Source organism: Mizuhopecten yessoensis, unplaced genomic scaffold, assembly GCF_002113885.1.
Source record: "Mizuhopecten yessoensis strain PY_sf001 unplaced genomic scaffold, ASM211388v2 scaffold10961, whole genome shotgun sequence".
NCBI classification, from domain to species: domain Eukaryota; kingdom Metazoa; phylum Mollusca; class Bivalvia; order Pectinida; family Pectinidae; genus Mizuhopecten; species Mizuhopecten yessoensis.
Window position 1 is genome coordinate 236,123 of NW_018408808.1, and position 16,773 is coordinate 252,895.

Sequence of the window (16,773 nt, forward strand, 5' to 3'; positions counted from 1 at the left end):
GGGGGGGCATTATGGTTTATAATGGCAAATGATACTTTGAATATTACATTTTGAGCCAGCCCTACCCCCAATGGCTGTAGGGTGGGGCCCTTGTTTAGAATCAGAGATGCTAGTTTCAAATACTTTTTAGTCTTAAATCTGTATGCTAGATATTGAATAAGGTGGTTTTATTGTTTTTTGTCACTTTGAATAATAATTCTGTTCATGTTAAAAACAAAACCAACTCTCTGTATAAATATATCAGGTGACCGTTAAGGCCCATGGGCCTCTTGTTTATCTTATAATCCTGTGAATGTCACAATCTGTAGTCTAGACATTTCACTAATAATCCTGTAAATGTCGCACAATCTGTAGTCTAGACATTTTACTTATAATCATGTGAATGTCCCACAATCTGTAGTCTAGACATTTTACATATAATCCTGTAAATGTCACACAATCTGTAGTGTAGACATTTTACTTATAATCCTGTGAATGTCACACAGTCTGTAGTCTAGACATTTTACATATAATCCTGTGAATGTCACACAGTCTGTAGTCTAGACATTTTACTTATAATCATGTGAATGTCACACAATCTGTAGTCTAGACATTTTACTTATATTCCTGTGAATGTCACACAATCTGTAGTTGATTTGTAATCATGATAAGTTTCCTTTGTCTCTGATTTCCATGTCACTGTCATGGTAACTAGATACACTAGTTGTTTGGTTACAGGAGTCACACACTGCTGTACTGTAGTAGTGCGACTTTGTTGCTATCCCATGTATCAAACACTGCCCACAGGACATCCTCCCTGTCTATACCTACAGCCCATGTACGGCCTGTGTCTGTGTGTATGACCCTGAGGAACTCACCACCTCCACTGATGAGTAGGACCCTGCGGTTGATACAGTCCCCTATGATCAGGTTCCCAACACTGTCATACACCACACCCCAGGGGTTAAATGGTTGACCTCCTGTTTGTGGTGTTGGTTTATATGTACTGGGGATGTCACCTCTATATACAAACAGCTCCTTGAAATTAGTGTCCATCACAACAACATGTCGTTTTCCATCACCACCATCACTTTCACTACTGAAATCAGCGACTGCCACATTGTGAGTGACAGGACACTCTGAGATCCTGTGTGGTGTACACACTAATGGTTTCCCAGTCCCTTTAGTCATTGTAGTACACACCATTTTACCATCTGTGGTAAATTTGGAGATGTGTTTGGGCATCCCTACAATGACATGGGTATTGGCTGTAACACATATACACCTGGGTTCCTCCTTGGTACTGAATCTGTGTGTCAGTCGTCCTGATACCAGCTCCATGATGTTGTTTTTATAATCACAGACCCACAGTGTGTGTGTGGTGGGTGACAGACTGATGTTATAGATATAGTCATTGTGTGTGATCTCCTGTATTACTTTACCCTTCCTGTCCAGGAGAGTTAATGTGTCACCACTGGCCCTGGTCCACATCTGACCATCAGTGGTGGGACATATAGAACCAATGTGACATGGAGACCTCCATTCCTCCACTACCTTGGTCTGTGGCAGTAGTTTGTATGTTGTCACTGCTTTCTTCACTTTTGCTCCTGACCGTTGTTGTTGTGTAGAGGGTTGTCCCAGATCATCAGATGTTGAGACTGACCAATCCTGGTCAGTTAAAGTTTGATCTTGACCTGAGGTGGTAACTTTGCCAAAGGCTTGTTTCAAGTGATCTTGAGAATTTTCATTTGGAGTGAAGTTGGCAGTACCCAGGACAGGTTTTACAGGGAGACTGTGTGTAGGAGAGTGGATCTCACAAAATGTATCATAAATCTGTATGTGTGAACCACGCTGGAGAGCTGCTTTACACTCCTGAATTTGTTGTTTGAGTTGCTTCTCGTACATCTCCAGGTCCTGTTTGTATTTCTTTATCAGCTTGGTATTATCCTCTTCCATTTTGTGGTAAAGAGAGAGTGTCTGTTCTGTAAGCATGTCCAGTTCTTGTTTTAATTTATTTGTTTGCATTGTTAATTTTTGTGACAGCTTCTCAAAAGTACTGGTGTTGTCTTTAAGGAGCGTATCAGTAGATTTGATATGTTTCCCAATTTCTTCAAGGTCATTTTTTTCTGTTCTGTCTATGAAGTTTTTAATGTCTGGTTCTTTCTGTGGAGTGATTTCACTTATCTCACATACAATGTGACCTTTGTGAACAGAAGAAAGGCATTTTGGACAGACCGGTTCACGACATTTTTCACAGAAAAAGTCCAGTTGTCTCCCCTTATGATAACTACAGGTCGTTTGACCTTTCATTCGGAGAGGCATTTGGCTTTTAGGGGTTGCCATTTTGATGAAGAGCTCAATTATTTGTTGATATCTTGAAGATGTTTGTTTTTCTTATATGCACATATCATTATCAGTTAACACTGTCACACATATTGTTTAATGTAAAGGAATAAAAACGTCGCTGTCCAATCCAGTGGTATATGTTTGTAAATTAACGTATAGTAATGTAAAAACACTGTAAAATAACTACCTCACGATCACTGATGTCACAGGGTTACTGTGATGATGAATCCAGGTTTACCGTTCCACACTTCAGATTGTTCACTTACATGGTCCATATTTATCCTGCCCTGGGATTCACGATCACATGATGAACTTCCCTCTGTCTTTGTTGAATAATCTGTCACTTTCCAGCTGACATTGTAAAAGTTTTGATCAAACTTCAAGTCCCATGATGATGTTTGGCTAAATTTCCTAATTCTTCTGAAAGGTAAATAATTTTAACACATTTGTGCTCCGGGACACCCATCAACTGCAACGAGTAGATCTACCTGTTTAGACCTGCAGGTGTGCAGACTATATAACTTCCCTGTTGAACTAGGTTACCGACAGACAAACAGTGATAATAAAGACATAGACGGTGTAGTAGGTCAGTGTAGGTTGTGTTTATAAACCGTAGCATTTACATACCTGGTGTGTATTGTCTAAAATGTATGTGTATTCAGTAATGTGATACCTGTACCTAAGGTAGATATACCTGTGTATTTGGTAATAGACATTTCTCATTTTGAGGCAGACCTAGCACGGAGTCAGAGACGGACACTGAGAGTAGTAAATTCAGGGAACATCTCAAAATCTTTCTTCATTTCATCTGTATTAAGGAGGCTCCACCTTTTCGCAATTAACCAGCAGAATTCAATGAAAGTTTCACATAATGGTTATGTCACTATGTAGAGATGATTTTATGAAAATCTAAGGATTCTGATAAACTGGGGGTTTTTTTTATGAAAAATACAGAAAAAAACCACATAGTTTCATACAAAAAGAGTGAAAATTTGAACCAAATATTTGACATTTTACAATAATTTTGATTGCGATGAGAGTTGTCTACCTTGAAAAAAATCGGAACTTTTGCAGAGGGATAGAATTTATACAATGACAGCTATTTTCTTTACTATACCAAAAACGACGGATATAAATTAAATTACTATATCAAATTGTCAATTTACAGTTCTTTTACGGAATAATATTTCTCTCAATCATGTACACGTTGGACATCATTCCATAGGCCGCTTATGCATGGTATATTTAAATATCAGGTACATATGTAATCATAGGCTATCACATGGTATGCCGTTATCACGTGCACGCACATGCACTTCGTTTTATAGGGATTTTGATATTTTACAAACCACTATTTGTGAAATGATTTATTTGACAGAGCGTAACTCGCTCGACAACAAAACTCATTGCGACTCCGAGCTTGTACAGGTGAGGTCGGTAAACAAAACACATCAGTCTGCATTCCATGCGCTTCTTAAAGTCGTCTGATGTTACATGCATGTCAGTGCCTTCCCATGAGTTAATTAATGTCTTTGTATCATCAGCTTTATATCTGAAGTACGTGTGATTACACATTTCCCAGTGAAGTCTTGATATCGGGTGTTGACATATCATCGTCACACACGTGTAAAATTGTTTACCCGGTGTTACTATAATTTTGCTATACGGAAATGACGACACCAAAATACGACAAGAAAAACATGTATTACGAAGGGTGTGAAATCCTTAAGGATTCCTGTCGCCCTGCTTGCGACAAAAACACTAGAGAATTATCATTTAGTGTTCCTTACTTGTTACCTACAGTTACATCCCCTGATTTTCATAACAATTGATAAACTTCTCCTGGCTGATCTCACCCTACCGGGATTTTTTCAGAAAACATATTTTTTTTAAATAACAGAAATTATCCCTATAACAGTTTTCTAAGAAAAACATTTAAATGATCCCCCCCCCCCCCCCCCTCATTTTTAGTGGGTCGGTCATGCAGGAAACAGCAAATAATTGCAAATACATATTGATATAGTCCGAAGTTCTCGTAAATATTCTGATTTTCACCTATTTATCTCGAAAATGTTTATCTAAAAACACACGTAACTCTTTCTAGACAAATTCAATTAAAAAGAGCGCGCTAAGATCTTTAGAGGAACACGTTCAAATGTATGATATACTTTAATTTCTGAATGCGCGGTTTTCTAAATCACGTTTCTCAAGAGACAACTCAGTCTCAAGTAGCTTTATTTCAGATATTTTTGTTTTTTTAATATGACGTAGAATTTGTACAACCCAACTCTCCATCAGAAAAGGATAATAGGTGGTGGTAGTTATTTAGGAAATAGATAGACTTGATATTCTATCCCAGAGAAAGCATTATGGCTAAAAGTTCAAGAGAGACCATTTGTGATAGCTTTTTTTTTTTTTTTTTTATTTTTTTGACGTTGGAAGTATTAGCTGCTTTCTTCATTTCGTAAATTGATGTTTGTAATTTACCAGACCACAACAAAGCACTGAAAAAACTGGATTGGAAGTAATAGACGAACATGGATTCCGGGAAGGATGTTATAGTATTATACGTATTAAGTTAATGATTAAATACAATTATGTTATTATTTTGATTACATGATGTCATCTTTTGTTATTGTTAAATTGTCGATGTTTAGACATTGGGTATACACAGATTTTTTATGTGTAAGCCCGTTTTTTTTCTATTGGTGCTACGCCCCTTTTTGTTGAGTAATTTTACACCTTTTTGGGGATTGGTGGCATTTTTACTGAAAATGAATCTTACACCGGGGTTCGGTGAATTTCTTTTAACTCATTTGGCGTCAGAATAATACAACAGAGGTCCCGGGTGAGATCCTTAGTGGAGACATTAACATATCAATTACCACGGTTACATACTTGCCGCAGTGAGCCACGAATTGTATAATGTGTCTCCATATGATGTTACCTGTTCGCTTACCTGTAGTCACGTACATGTGCGTGTACACACTCCGACATACCCTATACGCTACGTTCCATATAAAATTATTTTTGAAATGACCCCTGTATTTACTTGTCTGGGTCTCTGTCTCCTTGCTCCGTGCTAGGTCTACCCCAAAATGAGAAAGGTCTAATAAGACATACCTGTACAGTAGGTAGATATACTTGTAGTTTGGGTAATTATGCATACCTATTCTGTGGGTATATATACAATGTGTTTTGGGTAACAAGACATATATATATACCTGTACTGTAGGTAGATATACCAGTGTAATGAGTGGTAACTCAGGCTTTCCTCCACCACCAAAACCTGGCACGTCCTTAAATGACTTTAGCTGTTAAAAGGATTTAAAAAATAAACAAACAAAACCAAAACCTCTAATAATTTCATCTATGTACTGTGTAAAAAGTTTTAATGGTGCGCGAAACTTACTTTAGCAATATATTTACTGTCTAGAGAGTTTTGAATTAGGTTATGGTTGCATTTTTCAGATACAAGCAAAAGAAATTGTGCACTAATCACTGACTAAACTAATCACCTTTTAACAACTGGGCTCTTGAATCATATTTAATCTGTAACATCCTGAGATGAAGACAGTGCTATCAAGTTTGATCAAATGAATGTCATTTACCCATTCTCTAGGTAACCTTTATACTTACACGTTGATTAGATAAATAGTTGTTGAAATTGTTAAAAGTTTTAAACTATATTCTTGTGAGATCAAGTGGGAAGCCTGATGCTTTACAGCAAGTATAGTGCCTTGATAAAGAATTCTCAAATTTGTTAAAAAAAATGACCTTTGACCAAATTTTAAAGAGACAGGCAAAGGGAAACATTTGTTGAAAACCTTTAGAATCAGTAGTACTTAATTCAGCTTGCATTTTATCAACTTTGTTTGAAAATTTGAATTTGACCTAACTTGAAGGTATATGTGAATTACAGGAGAGCCATACAGGTCTCTTGTGCCTCTTATGTCTTCCATTGGAGTATGAACAAAACAACAACAAACCAAAAAAATGAATTTAAATAGTTATTATATTAATTAAAAGAGTTCTGTTAAATATATAATGAAGGTTAATTAATTATGTTGTTTTATTTACTAAGTCACATTTTTATTTACAGACATCCAAATCGAGATAACCTGTATGAAATAGTAACACATAAAAGGACGTTTTATATACAGGTGAGTGTCAGGTACACAAGTTTTATATACAGGTGAGTGTCAGGTACACAAGTTTGATATACAGGTGAGTGTCGGACACAAGTTTTATATACAGTGAGCGTCAGGTACACACATTTTGTATACAGGTGAGTGTCAGGTACACAAGTTTTATATACAGGTGAGTGTCAGGTACACAAGTTTTTATACAGGTGAGTGTCAGGTACACAAGTTTTATAAACAGGTGAGTGTCAGGAACACAAGTTTTATATACAGGTTAGTGTCAGGTACACACGTTTTATATACAGGTGAGCGTCAGGTACACACATTTTGTATACAGGTGAGTGTCAGGTACTCAAGTTTTTATACAGGTGAGTGTCAGGTACACAAGTTTTATAAACAGGTGAGTGTCAGGTACACCAGTTTTATATACAGGTGAGTGTCAGGTACACACGTTTTGTATACAGGTGAGTGTCAGGTACAAAAGTTTTTATACAGGTGAGTGTCAGGTACACACATTTTGTATACAGGTGAGTGTCAGGTACTCAAGTTTTTATACAGGTGAGTGTCAGGTACACAAGTTTTATAAACAGGTGAGTGTCAGGTACACAAGTTTTATATACAGTTGAGTGTCAGGGACACAAGTTTTATATACAGGTTAGTGTCAGGTACACAAGTTTTATATACAGGTGAGTGTCAGGTACACACGTTTTGTATACAGGTGAGTGTCAGGTACACAAGTTTTATACATAGGTGAGTATCAGGTACACACATTTTGTATACAGGTGAGTGTCAGGTTCCCAAGTTTTATATACAGGTGAGTGTCAGGTACACACGTTTTGTATACAGGTGAGTGTCAGGTACAAAAGTTTTTATACAGGTGAGTGTCAGGTACACACATTTTATATACAGGTGAGTGTCAGGTACACACGTTTTGTATACAGGTGAGTGTCAGGTACAAAAGTTTTTATACAGGTGAGTGTCAGGTACACACATTTTATATACAGTTGAGTTTCAGGTACACACGTTTTATATACAGGTGAGTGTCAGGTACACAAGTTTTATAAACAGGTGAGTGTCAGGTACACAAGTTTTATATACAGGTGAGTGTCAGGTACACACATTTTGTATACAGGTGAGTGTCAGGTACACAAGTTTTATACATAGGTGAGTATCAGGTACACACATTTTGTATACAGGTGAGTGTCAGGTACACACATTTTATATACAGGTGAGTGTCAGGTACACACGTTTTGTATACAGGGGAGTGTCAGGTACACACGTTTTATATACAGGTGAGTGTCAGGTACACAAATTTTATATACAGGTGAGTGTCAGGTACACACATTTTATATACAGTTGAGTTTCAGGTACACACGTTTTATATACAGGTGAGTGTCAGTTACACAGATTTTGTATACAGGTGAGTGTCAGGTACACACGTTTTGTATACAGGTGAGTGTCAGGTATACAAGTTTTATATACAGGTGAGTGTCAGGTACACAAGTTTTATACATAGGTGAGTGTCAGGTACACACATTTTGTATATAGGTGAGTGTCAGGTACACAAGTTTTATATACAGTTGAGTTTCAGGTACACACGTTTTATATACAGGTGAGTGTCAGGTACACAGATTTTGTATACAGGTGAGTGTCAGGTACACACATTTTATATACAGGTGAGTGTCAGGTACACAAGTTTTATATACAGGTGAGTGTCAGGTACACACGTTTTATATACAGGTGAGTGTCAGGTACACAAGTTGTCTCACCAATAAAGAATTCATGTGTTAAAATGAAAAAAAAGAATTATGTCAATAATTTATCGTTTATAGCATGTATATCCTGCAAAACCCATGGAGAACAACAACTCATTACTGAGTCGAAAATCAGATGAGGATAAACTTTAACCAGGACAAAAAAGGCAAATGTGGGCAATATATATGAATGGGTTTATTACCGGGCATTGGCTTATCATATGTAATCTTAGTATGTAAATTAGATCAACAACTGAAATTTTGTTCATAATGTAATGAAACTATAAAAAGACAACGGTAGATAGATGAAAGCAAATGTATTTTTTCCTAGCCCTAGACAAAGGTCAAGGTCATAAGTAGAGATCAAAAGTCAATGACGACCGACGACAGACGAACGATGGACGAACGACAGACGACGGGCGGACAACAGACGCCATGATATGACATAAGCTCACCTGGTGAGCTAATAAAGGAAAATAGTCAAATACGGGTAATTTTCTTTTTGGAAAAATGTGTTAAATCAAGGCATGTAGTTTGTCCTTAACTAGTATTTAGTACACTTCTTATGTCAAATATGGTCTGTGTATGATTATTGTTCATAATGTAATGAAACTATAAAAAGACAACGGTAGATAGATGAAAGCAAATGTAGTACTTTCCTAGCCCTAGACAAAGGTCAAGGTCATAAGTAGAGATCAAAAGTCAACTGAGATTTGTCCTGAATTAGTACAACAGTTTATTATCACAGAGGATATATATTTGAATGAAACAAAAGTCATACACAGACTTTATTTGACATAAGAAGTGTACTAAATGCTGGTTAAGGACAAACTACATGCCTTGATTTAACACATTTTTCCAAAAAGAAAATTACCCATATTTGACTATTTTCCTTTATAAGCTCACCAGTGGGCAATTTGACTATATTGCTAAAAACGACTTCTGTAGAAATATGCACAGGATATAAATCATATTTGGTCGGAAACATTCATTGGAGGTAAAGATTCCAAAATTGTACAAATGAAGGGGCTGACCCCTCCCCCCCTCTCAGGGCTGAGGGGTGGGCCCCAAAAAGGGCTAATTGGCAGTATTGCTTTAAGTGATTTTTTCTTTTAAATAAGCAATGGATATCAACCATATTTGACTCGAAGCATCCCCAGGTGGTGAACATTTAAAATTGTACAAATGGTGGGGCTGAAACCCCCAGGAGAATGAGGGGCAGACCAAAAAGTGTGATTTAGTTATATATTGCTTTAAGTGACTTTTTCTAAGAGATAGATACATGTATCAACAATATTTAGTTGGAAGTATCCCTATGTGGTGGGGATTAACAATTTTACAAAAGGACAGGCTGCTGCGGGGTCTGCTCCACCCTTGGGGACTTAACCCCTGTGTCATAACTTCGAAACAGTTGAGATTCCCACCCAAAAGCTATATATGTTATTGCTGGGCGTAAAAAAAATCTAAAACAGATATGCTACATGGATTGGGGTCTGGCCCTATCCATGGGATCTTATTTGAACAATAATATGATTGTTTAGATATCCAGGTGAGCGATACAGGCCCCCTGGGCCTCTTTTGTTACGACAGAGAAGTGAGGGGTCGGTAACTCATTCTCGATTAATAATTTCATTGCAGTGTCATTGTGGCTACGAACCCAAGTTGACGATTTCCTGAACTTATAAATATCCAGAACTTACAAAATCCAAACCAATGATTCAAAGTTCAGATCAGTCATAACTTTGCTGAAATATCCATATTTAATAAAAAATATAATTCTTTGAACTCTATTTTACTTTATAGACAGCTCAGTGACTAAATTATGTTAATCAACGGACACGAACAATGGGTATGTGATCAGTCGAGGGTACGCCCTCTGGAACCGATCCAAACATTTGTTTACAATGAAAGATTCCATACAATAGTAATATAGCAATGACAAAATTCCTCATTACGGTAATACTTGATAAAAATTGATAGTAAACCTTTACAACGATCGGTGTTGTTTTTAATCAGTGTTGTCTTGTTTCAGTGTGATAACCCAGAGGAGATGGTCAGTTGGATTGAGGTCATACAGAAAACATATGAACTAGAACCAGAAAAGTCTGTCCAGGTAAGTTTACACCTGATATACACAAAAGTCTGTCCAGGTCAGTTTACACCTGATATACACAAAAGCCTGTCCAGGTCAGTTTACACCTGATATACACAAAAGTCTGTCCAGGTAAGTTTACACCTGATATACACAAAAGTCTGTCCAGGTCAGTTCACAACTGGCATATAAAAAAGTTTGTTCAGGTAAGTTCACACCTGATATACACAAAAGTCCTACCAGGTAAGATCACACCTGACATACACAAAAGTCTGTCCAGGTAAGTTTACATCTGGCATACACAAAAGTCTGTCCAGGTAAGTTTACATCTGACATACACAAAAATCTGTCCACCTGACATACACAAAAGTCTGCCCAGGTAAGTTTACACCTGACATACACAAAAGTCTGTCCAGGTAAGTTTACATCTGGCATACACAAAAGTCTGTCAATGTAAGTTTACACCTGACATACACAAAAGTCTGTCCAGGTAAGTTTACATCTGACATACACAAAAGTCTGTCAATGTAAGTTTACACCTGACATACACAAAAGTCTGCCCAGGTAAGTTCACACCTGACATACACAAAAGTCTGCCCAGGTAAGTTTACACCTGACATACACGAAAGTCTGCCCAGGTAAGTTTACACCTGACATACACAACCGTCTGCCCAGGTAAGTTCACACCTGATATACACAAAAGTCTGTCCAGGTAAGTTCACACCTTACATAAAATACAGTGGAAATCAAGTAATCTATGATTTGCCATACAAAGTCAATGTTAAATTTGTTTTCAAAATAATGATACTTGTTCATTATTTTACAATAGATGTACTGTTTTAACAGGTTTTGTTGGCAACAAAATTATATTTGATGTATCCGTTTCAGATCACTAGACTATAGTTTAGCATGTAAGTGTAACAACTCTCTATCATCTGCCTAAACAGACAGGGACATCATTTCTGATATGTTGCAGCAATTTTGCTAAATTAACTTTTCTGGTCTAGCAAGCTAACATGTTTTTCAGCCTCAGCCCTGAACATGGATGTAGATTGGAAAATTTAAATATATTTGTGTTGTTCAGAATCAGTGACTTTTAACTCTCTTAATCATATCATGTACAAATGGTCACGGTCTCATGTTTTTAGCTCAGTGTGTTTTGTAATTATCCCTTTCACCACTGTAGACTATAATAGACTCATCCAAATCAATGCATGGTAGAGTGTACTAAAATGACATCGGGTTGAAAGGGTTAAAGAAGTATAAATAAGGTTATTAAATAAATGATATTTATTATTAAAATTATATCTCTAATAACCATATCTCTTTCATCTTGTAAATTTGCTAAATGGTTGCTAAAACTATTTGGTATATTTATAAAGAAATGGCATGCGTTCAATTTCTGCTTACAAACACACACATTTAACCAGCAATAAGCCCATGTCTGTTAATTAGCCCACCCAAGTCTATAACAGTTCAAATGAAATATTTAGAAATGCTATTTCATTGTTTTGTTATTAGTGCACCGCCTACTTTATGTTAACCCTTTCACCACTGTAGACCATATTGGACTCATCCACATCAATGCATGGTAGAGTCTACTAAAGTTAAATAGGGGTGAAAGGGTTAAGCCTCATAGGCTTATTTCAGGATAAATATGTTTTCGTCATATCGATGCTTTCGAAATAATCGTTTTGGGACTTACAGCATTATATAAAGTTTTAATGTTGGAAACAGTATATATGGTGCTATCACAGGCGCCATACCAGTGATCAAAATAGAAACGTTAAACAGCTTATAATCTCATACTCCTAGCTGAGCAAATATTTTACATAATGATTTACTGAAATTAAAATGTCCGCGAATGGTAAAACACAGGAACTGTTTGCTTAAGTCAAGCTTCGTTAATTAGCAAGCACTAATGAGGCGTCCCAGCAGCCGGCCTGTGTTTGAGGTAACATATTGGCCCTAATTTGTACAGAACTGTCACAGAAATCTAGCCAGCACTAATGAGGCGTCCCACCAGCCGGCCTGTGTTTAAGGTAACATATTGGCCCTAATTTGTACAGAACTGTCACAGAAATCCAGCCAGCATTACATACAGTCCAGTTTTGCTATAAACAAAGTAGGATGGCTTAATAAGGCTTCCATCATTGACGTGCTTAAGTTGATGTTCAGAGCGAGCATTGCTTTCTCATTTCTCAGCATTAGCAAGTTTGTTTGCAATATAAATTCAAATGGCCTTCACCTACATTCAATTTGGCAAAATGTCTAATTTTACATTTTATCTAACAGTTCAAAAGCAATGTTCACACCTTAAGTGATTGAAGCTGATTTGTCGATACAGTCAAACCTACTCATGCGACCACCTCTATTAAGAAATGACGTATGTTAAGAGATCACTTTAAAATGTTCCCTATTATAGTGATTCCTTTGTGTACCGAACTTCTATAAGACACCACCTCTATTAAAGGATCACATTTGGCAGATTTAGGTTGGTCTCTCAATACAGACTTGACCGTATTATTTTACAAAGTTTGGTGTTAGAACTTCATAATTCTTGAGTCCTGTAGCTAGCGAAGTTTGATATTATTTTATTTGTGAGGAACGGCCTGTTCCATTAGATCTGATATGTTTACACATTGTTCATACGTATTCTTGATAGCTTAAAGAAGACAGTAAGTTCTACTTTTTTGCTATTGAAATAACTTGGTTAAGCACATACAATTTTCTCACAAATTGGCTTGCAATAAAGTGGAACCTATTGTATATATTTTCCCATAATTATGACATATCATTCCAAAAAAAAAAAAAAACTACGGAAACTTGTAGTGGTGCAGAGGGTCGAAATGTCTGTTACACTGAAATAATCCTACATTTGGGGGGTTTACAATTTCATGTTTTGAATTCTACATGTAGCTTCAGGCAATTTTGTTAGTCCGACTTTTTTAATGGAAACTATCTAAAATTTGACTAGCCCTGACACAAAAATTAACTAGCACTGTGAATCAGGTTAATGGATTTTCACACCTATTTCTTGTTAATGCATGTTTCAATTACGAAAATTTGATATGTACAAGTGAATACTTTTGAAAATGTCTGTATTTTGTTTGGTTGCCTTTGTAACCCTGACACTCCTTTCAGACCAGTAAGAAGCGTCGCTATGTGTATGAATCAATGATCTAGACATCTTGATGGTGACAGGTATTGTTTATCCCGTGTTTCCATAGAAACAGCTAGTTAACATCTCACTGATTCTGTGGTTAATGGATGAAACAGAAACTGAATTTCTATGTATAGAGTAAAATGTTATGAATTGATCAAATATCTAATAATAAGAAAAATCCTTAAATTATTAACATATGAAAATGTAATAATTATGTAAAAGTCTGGTTCTTCCATAAGCTGATGCCCATAGACTCACATGTAATTAGAATTTGATCACAGAAACCGTCACGTGTGTAGTTTTTGAGCCACTTCCTACAAAATTGAAAGTGCATATGACCAAACACAATTCACTGAATTATAACCATTTTGACCATGATGAGCTTTCATACATCGTTTTTAGCAAACATGTTTCATATTTTAATATTTTTAATGATGTTATAATAAAGACATCAGTATGTTTTTGCCTTGTACGTGTGAGAATAACAGTTTCAAAAGCATATTTCGGGTAAGTTTCATCATTAAACTTGGGACTTCGTGTGTAGGTACATCATGGAAAGGAAGTACATTATGTATATTGAATACCAAACTGGAAACACCATGACCTCTATCAGCCCTTTGACGTTGACGTTATAAGTACAGAAATATCGAGAAAATATTGACAAGGTTTTCTGCTATGGACCTCGGACTAGGTTTATATCGAGATAGTGCTGTGTCAAAGCATACACAAATGAGAAAACGATGGTCTTTAATTGATGTTTGGCCTTGACCTCAAGTACTGAAAGACATGTCCAGGGGATATCTTGTCTACTGTTTTTATTTTAATTTTCGACTTCGTATGTAGGCTCATCATGAGAAAGTGCTGTGTTTTTTTACCAAAATAAGATCATCGCTACCTCTCCTGACCTTTCTGATAGAAATATACAGTCTCTTGGATATTAAACAGTTCTAGTTCTTACTATTGTTACTTCCCTTCCAAGATAACCTCTCTTATCTTATCGCAATGGATATATGCGATCAGCTATATGCACATAAAATGTATGCATTTGTTATTCACATTTCCTCCTTTGCGTTTCTCTGTTTGCCTCCCCTATCTTATCATGGGTACCTGTCCCCGTCAGTATTACCTCCCCTGACACCTCCTATGATGTTGTCTGTGTTACAACCCTAGTCATCAGAAATCTTCCTTCCCGTTATTGACAGGAGCACACTGTTATATTGGGTATCTGTCCCCATCATGATTACCTCCCCTGGCACCTCCTATGATGTTATCTGTGTTACAACCCTAGTCATCAGAAATCTTCCTTCCCGTTATTGACAGGAGCACACTGTTATATTGGGTACCTGTCCCCATTATGATTACCTCCCCTGGCACCTACTATGATGTTATCTGTGTTACAACCCCAGTGATCAGAAATCTTCCTTCCCGTTATTGACAGGAGCACACGGTTATATTGGGTCCCTGTCCCCGTCAGTATTACCTCCCCTGACACCTCCTATGATGTTGTCTGTGTTACAACCCTAGTCATCAGACATCTTCCTTCCCGTTATTGACAGGAGCACCCTGTTATATTGGGTACCTGTCCCCGTCAGTATTCCCTCCCCTGACACCTCCTATGATGTTATCTGTGTTACAACCCTAATCATCAGAAATCTTCCTTCCCGTTATTGACAGGATCACACTGTTATATTGGGTACCTGTCCCAGTCAGTATTACCTCCCCTGACACCTACTATGATGTTATTTGTGTTACAACCCTAGTCATCAGAAATCTTCCTTCTCGTTATTGACAGGAGCACACTGTTATATTGGGTACCTGTCCCGATTATGATTACCTCCCCTGGCACCTACTATGATGTTATCTGTGTTACAACCCCAGTTATCAGAAATCTTCCTTCACGTTATTGACAGGAGCACACTGTTATATTGGGTACCTTTCCCCGTCAGTATTACCTCCCCTGACACCTCCTATGATGTTGTCTGTGTTACAACCCTAGTCATCAGACATCTTCCTTCCCGTTATTGACAGGAGCACACTGTTATATTGGGTACCTGGCCCCGTCAGTATTACCTCCCCTGACACCTACTATGATGCTATCTGTGTTACAACCCCAGTGATCAGAAATCTTCCTTCCCGTTATTGACAGGAGCACACTGTTATATTGGGTACCTGTCCCCATTATGATTACCTCCCCTGGCACCTACTATGATGTTATCTGTGTTACAACCCCAGTGATCAGAAATCTTCCTTCACGTTATTGACAGGAGCACACTGTTATATTGGGTACCTGTCCCCGTCAGTATTACCTCCCCTGACACCTCCTATGATGTTATCTGTGTTACAACCCCAGTGATCAGAAATCTTCCTTCCCGTTATTGACAGGATCACACTGTTATCAATGTTTCTGTGTCTTTTGACATGTACACCGTACCTGTGTATACTGTAAAGGTTTATAGCTGTACTCGTGTGTTTATATTTCGATAGTATCCAACTCAGTGGTAATTTCATCTAGCTAGCGTGTGCGCCGGAGCGGATAAAACACATGGTGCTGTGCGGTGATTGGCTAGATAGGAACAGGTAGATTTATATTGTATGAGTAGGGACAGTGAGACTTGCTCTCTGTGTGACAGGATAGGGAATGTGACAGATCACAGGTACATAACTCTGTATATTGTATGGGTAGGGACGGGGAGACTCGCTCTCCGTGTGACAGGATAGGGAATGTGACAGATCACAGGTACATAACTCTGTATATTGTATGGGTAGGGACGGGGAGACTCGCTCTCCGTGTGACAGGATAGGGAATGTGACAGATCACAGGTACATAACTCTGTATATTGTATGGGTAGGGACGGGGAGACTCGCTCTCCGTGTGACAGGATAGGGAATGTGACAGATCACAGGTACATAACTCTGTATATTGTATGGGTAGGGACGGGGAGACTCGCTCTCCGTGTGACAGGATAGGGAATGTGACAGATCACAGGTACATAACTCTGTATATTGTATGGGTAGGGACGGGGAGACTCGCTCTCCGTGTGACAGGATAGGGAATGTGACAGATCACAGGTACATAACTCTGTATATTGTATGGGTAGGGACGGGGAGACTCGCTCTCCGTGTGACAGGATAGGGAATGTGACAGATCACAGGTACATAACTCTGTATATTGTATGGGTAGGGACGGGGAGACTCGCTCTCCGTGTGACAGGATAGGGAATGTGACAGATCACAGGTACATAACTCTGTATATTGTATGGGTAGGGACGGGGAGACTCGCTCTCCGTGTGACAG

General features: G+C 37.8%; 2 protein-coding genes across 5 annotated transcripts in view; one reads left to right on the forward strand and one right to left on the reverse strand.

The window, feature by feature from the left end:
• Positions 1-16,773, forward strand: part of LOC110464112 (pleckstrin homology domain-containing family A member 1-like) — a 65,004-nt gene that overhangs the window by 34,786 nt on the left and 13,445 nt on the right. For all 4 annotated transcript variants that reach the window (XM_021519173.1, XM_021519174.1, XM_021519172.1 and 1 more), the window contains 2 exons: positions 6,428-6,488; positions 10,254-10,334. In XM_021519173.1, the coding sequence (XP_021374848.1) occupies positions 6,428-6,488; positions 10,254-10,334 (142 nt within the window). The remainder of the gene's footprint in view (positions 1-6,427; positions 6,489-10,253; positions 10,335-16,773) is intronic.
• Positions 562-2,849, reverse strand: LOC110464109. The gene has a single exon (XM_021519168.1). It carries the CDS (start codon positions 2,320-2,322, stop codon positions 721-723), a length of 1,602 nt encoding a protein of 533 aa, XP_021374843.1. The 5' UTR covers positions 2,323-2,849; the 3' UTR covers positions 562-720.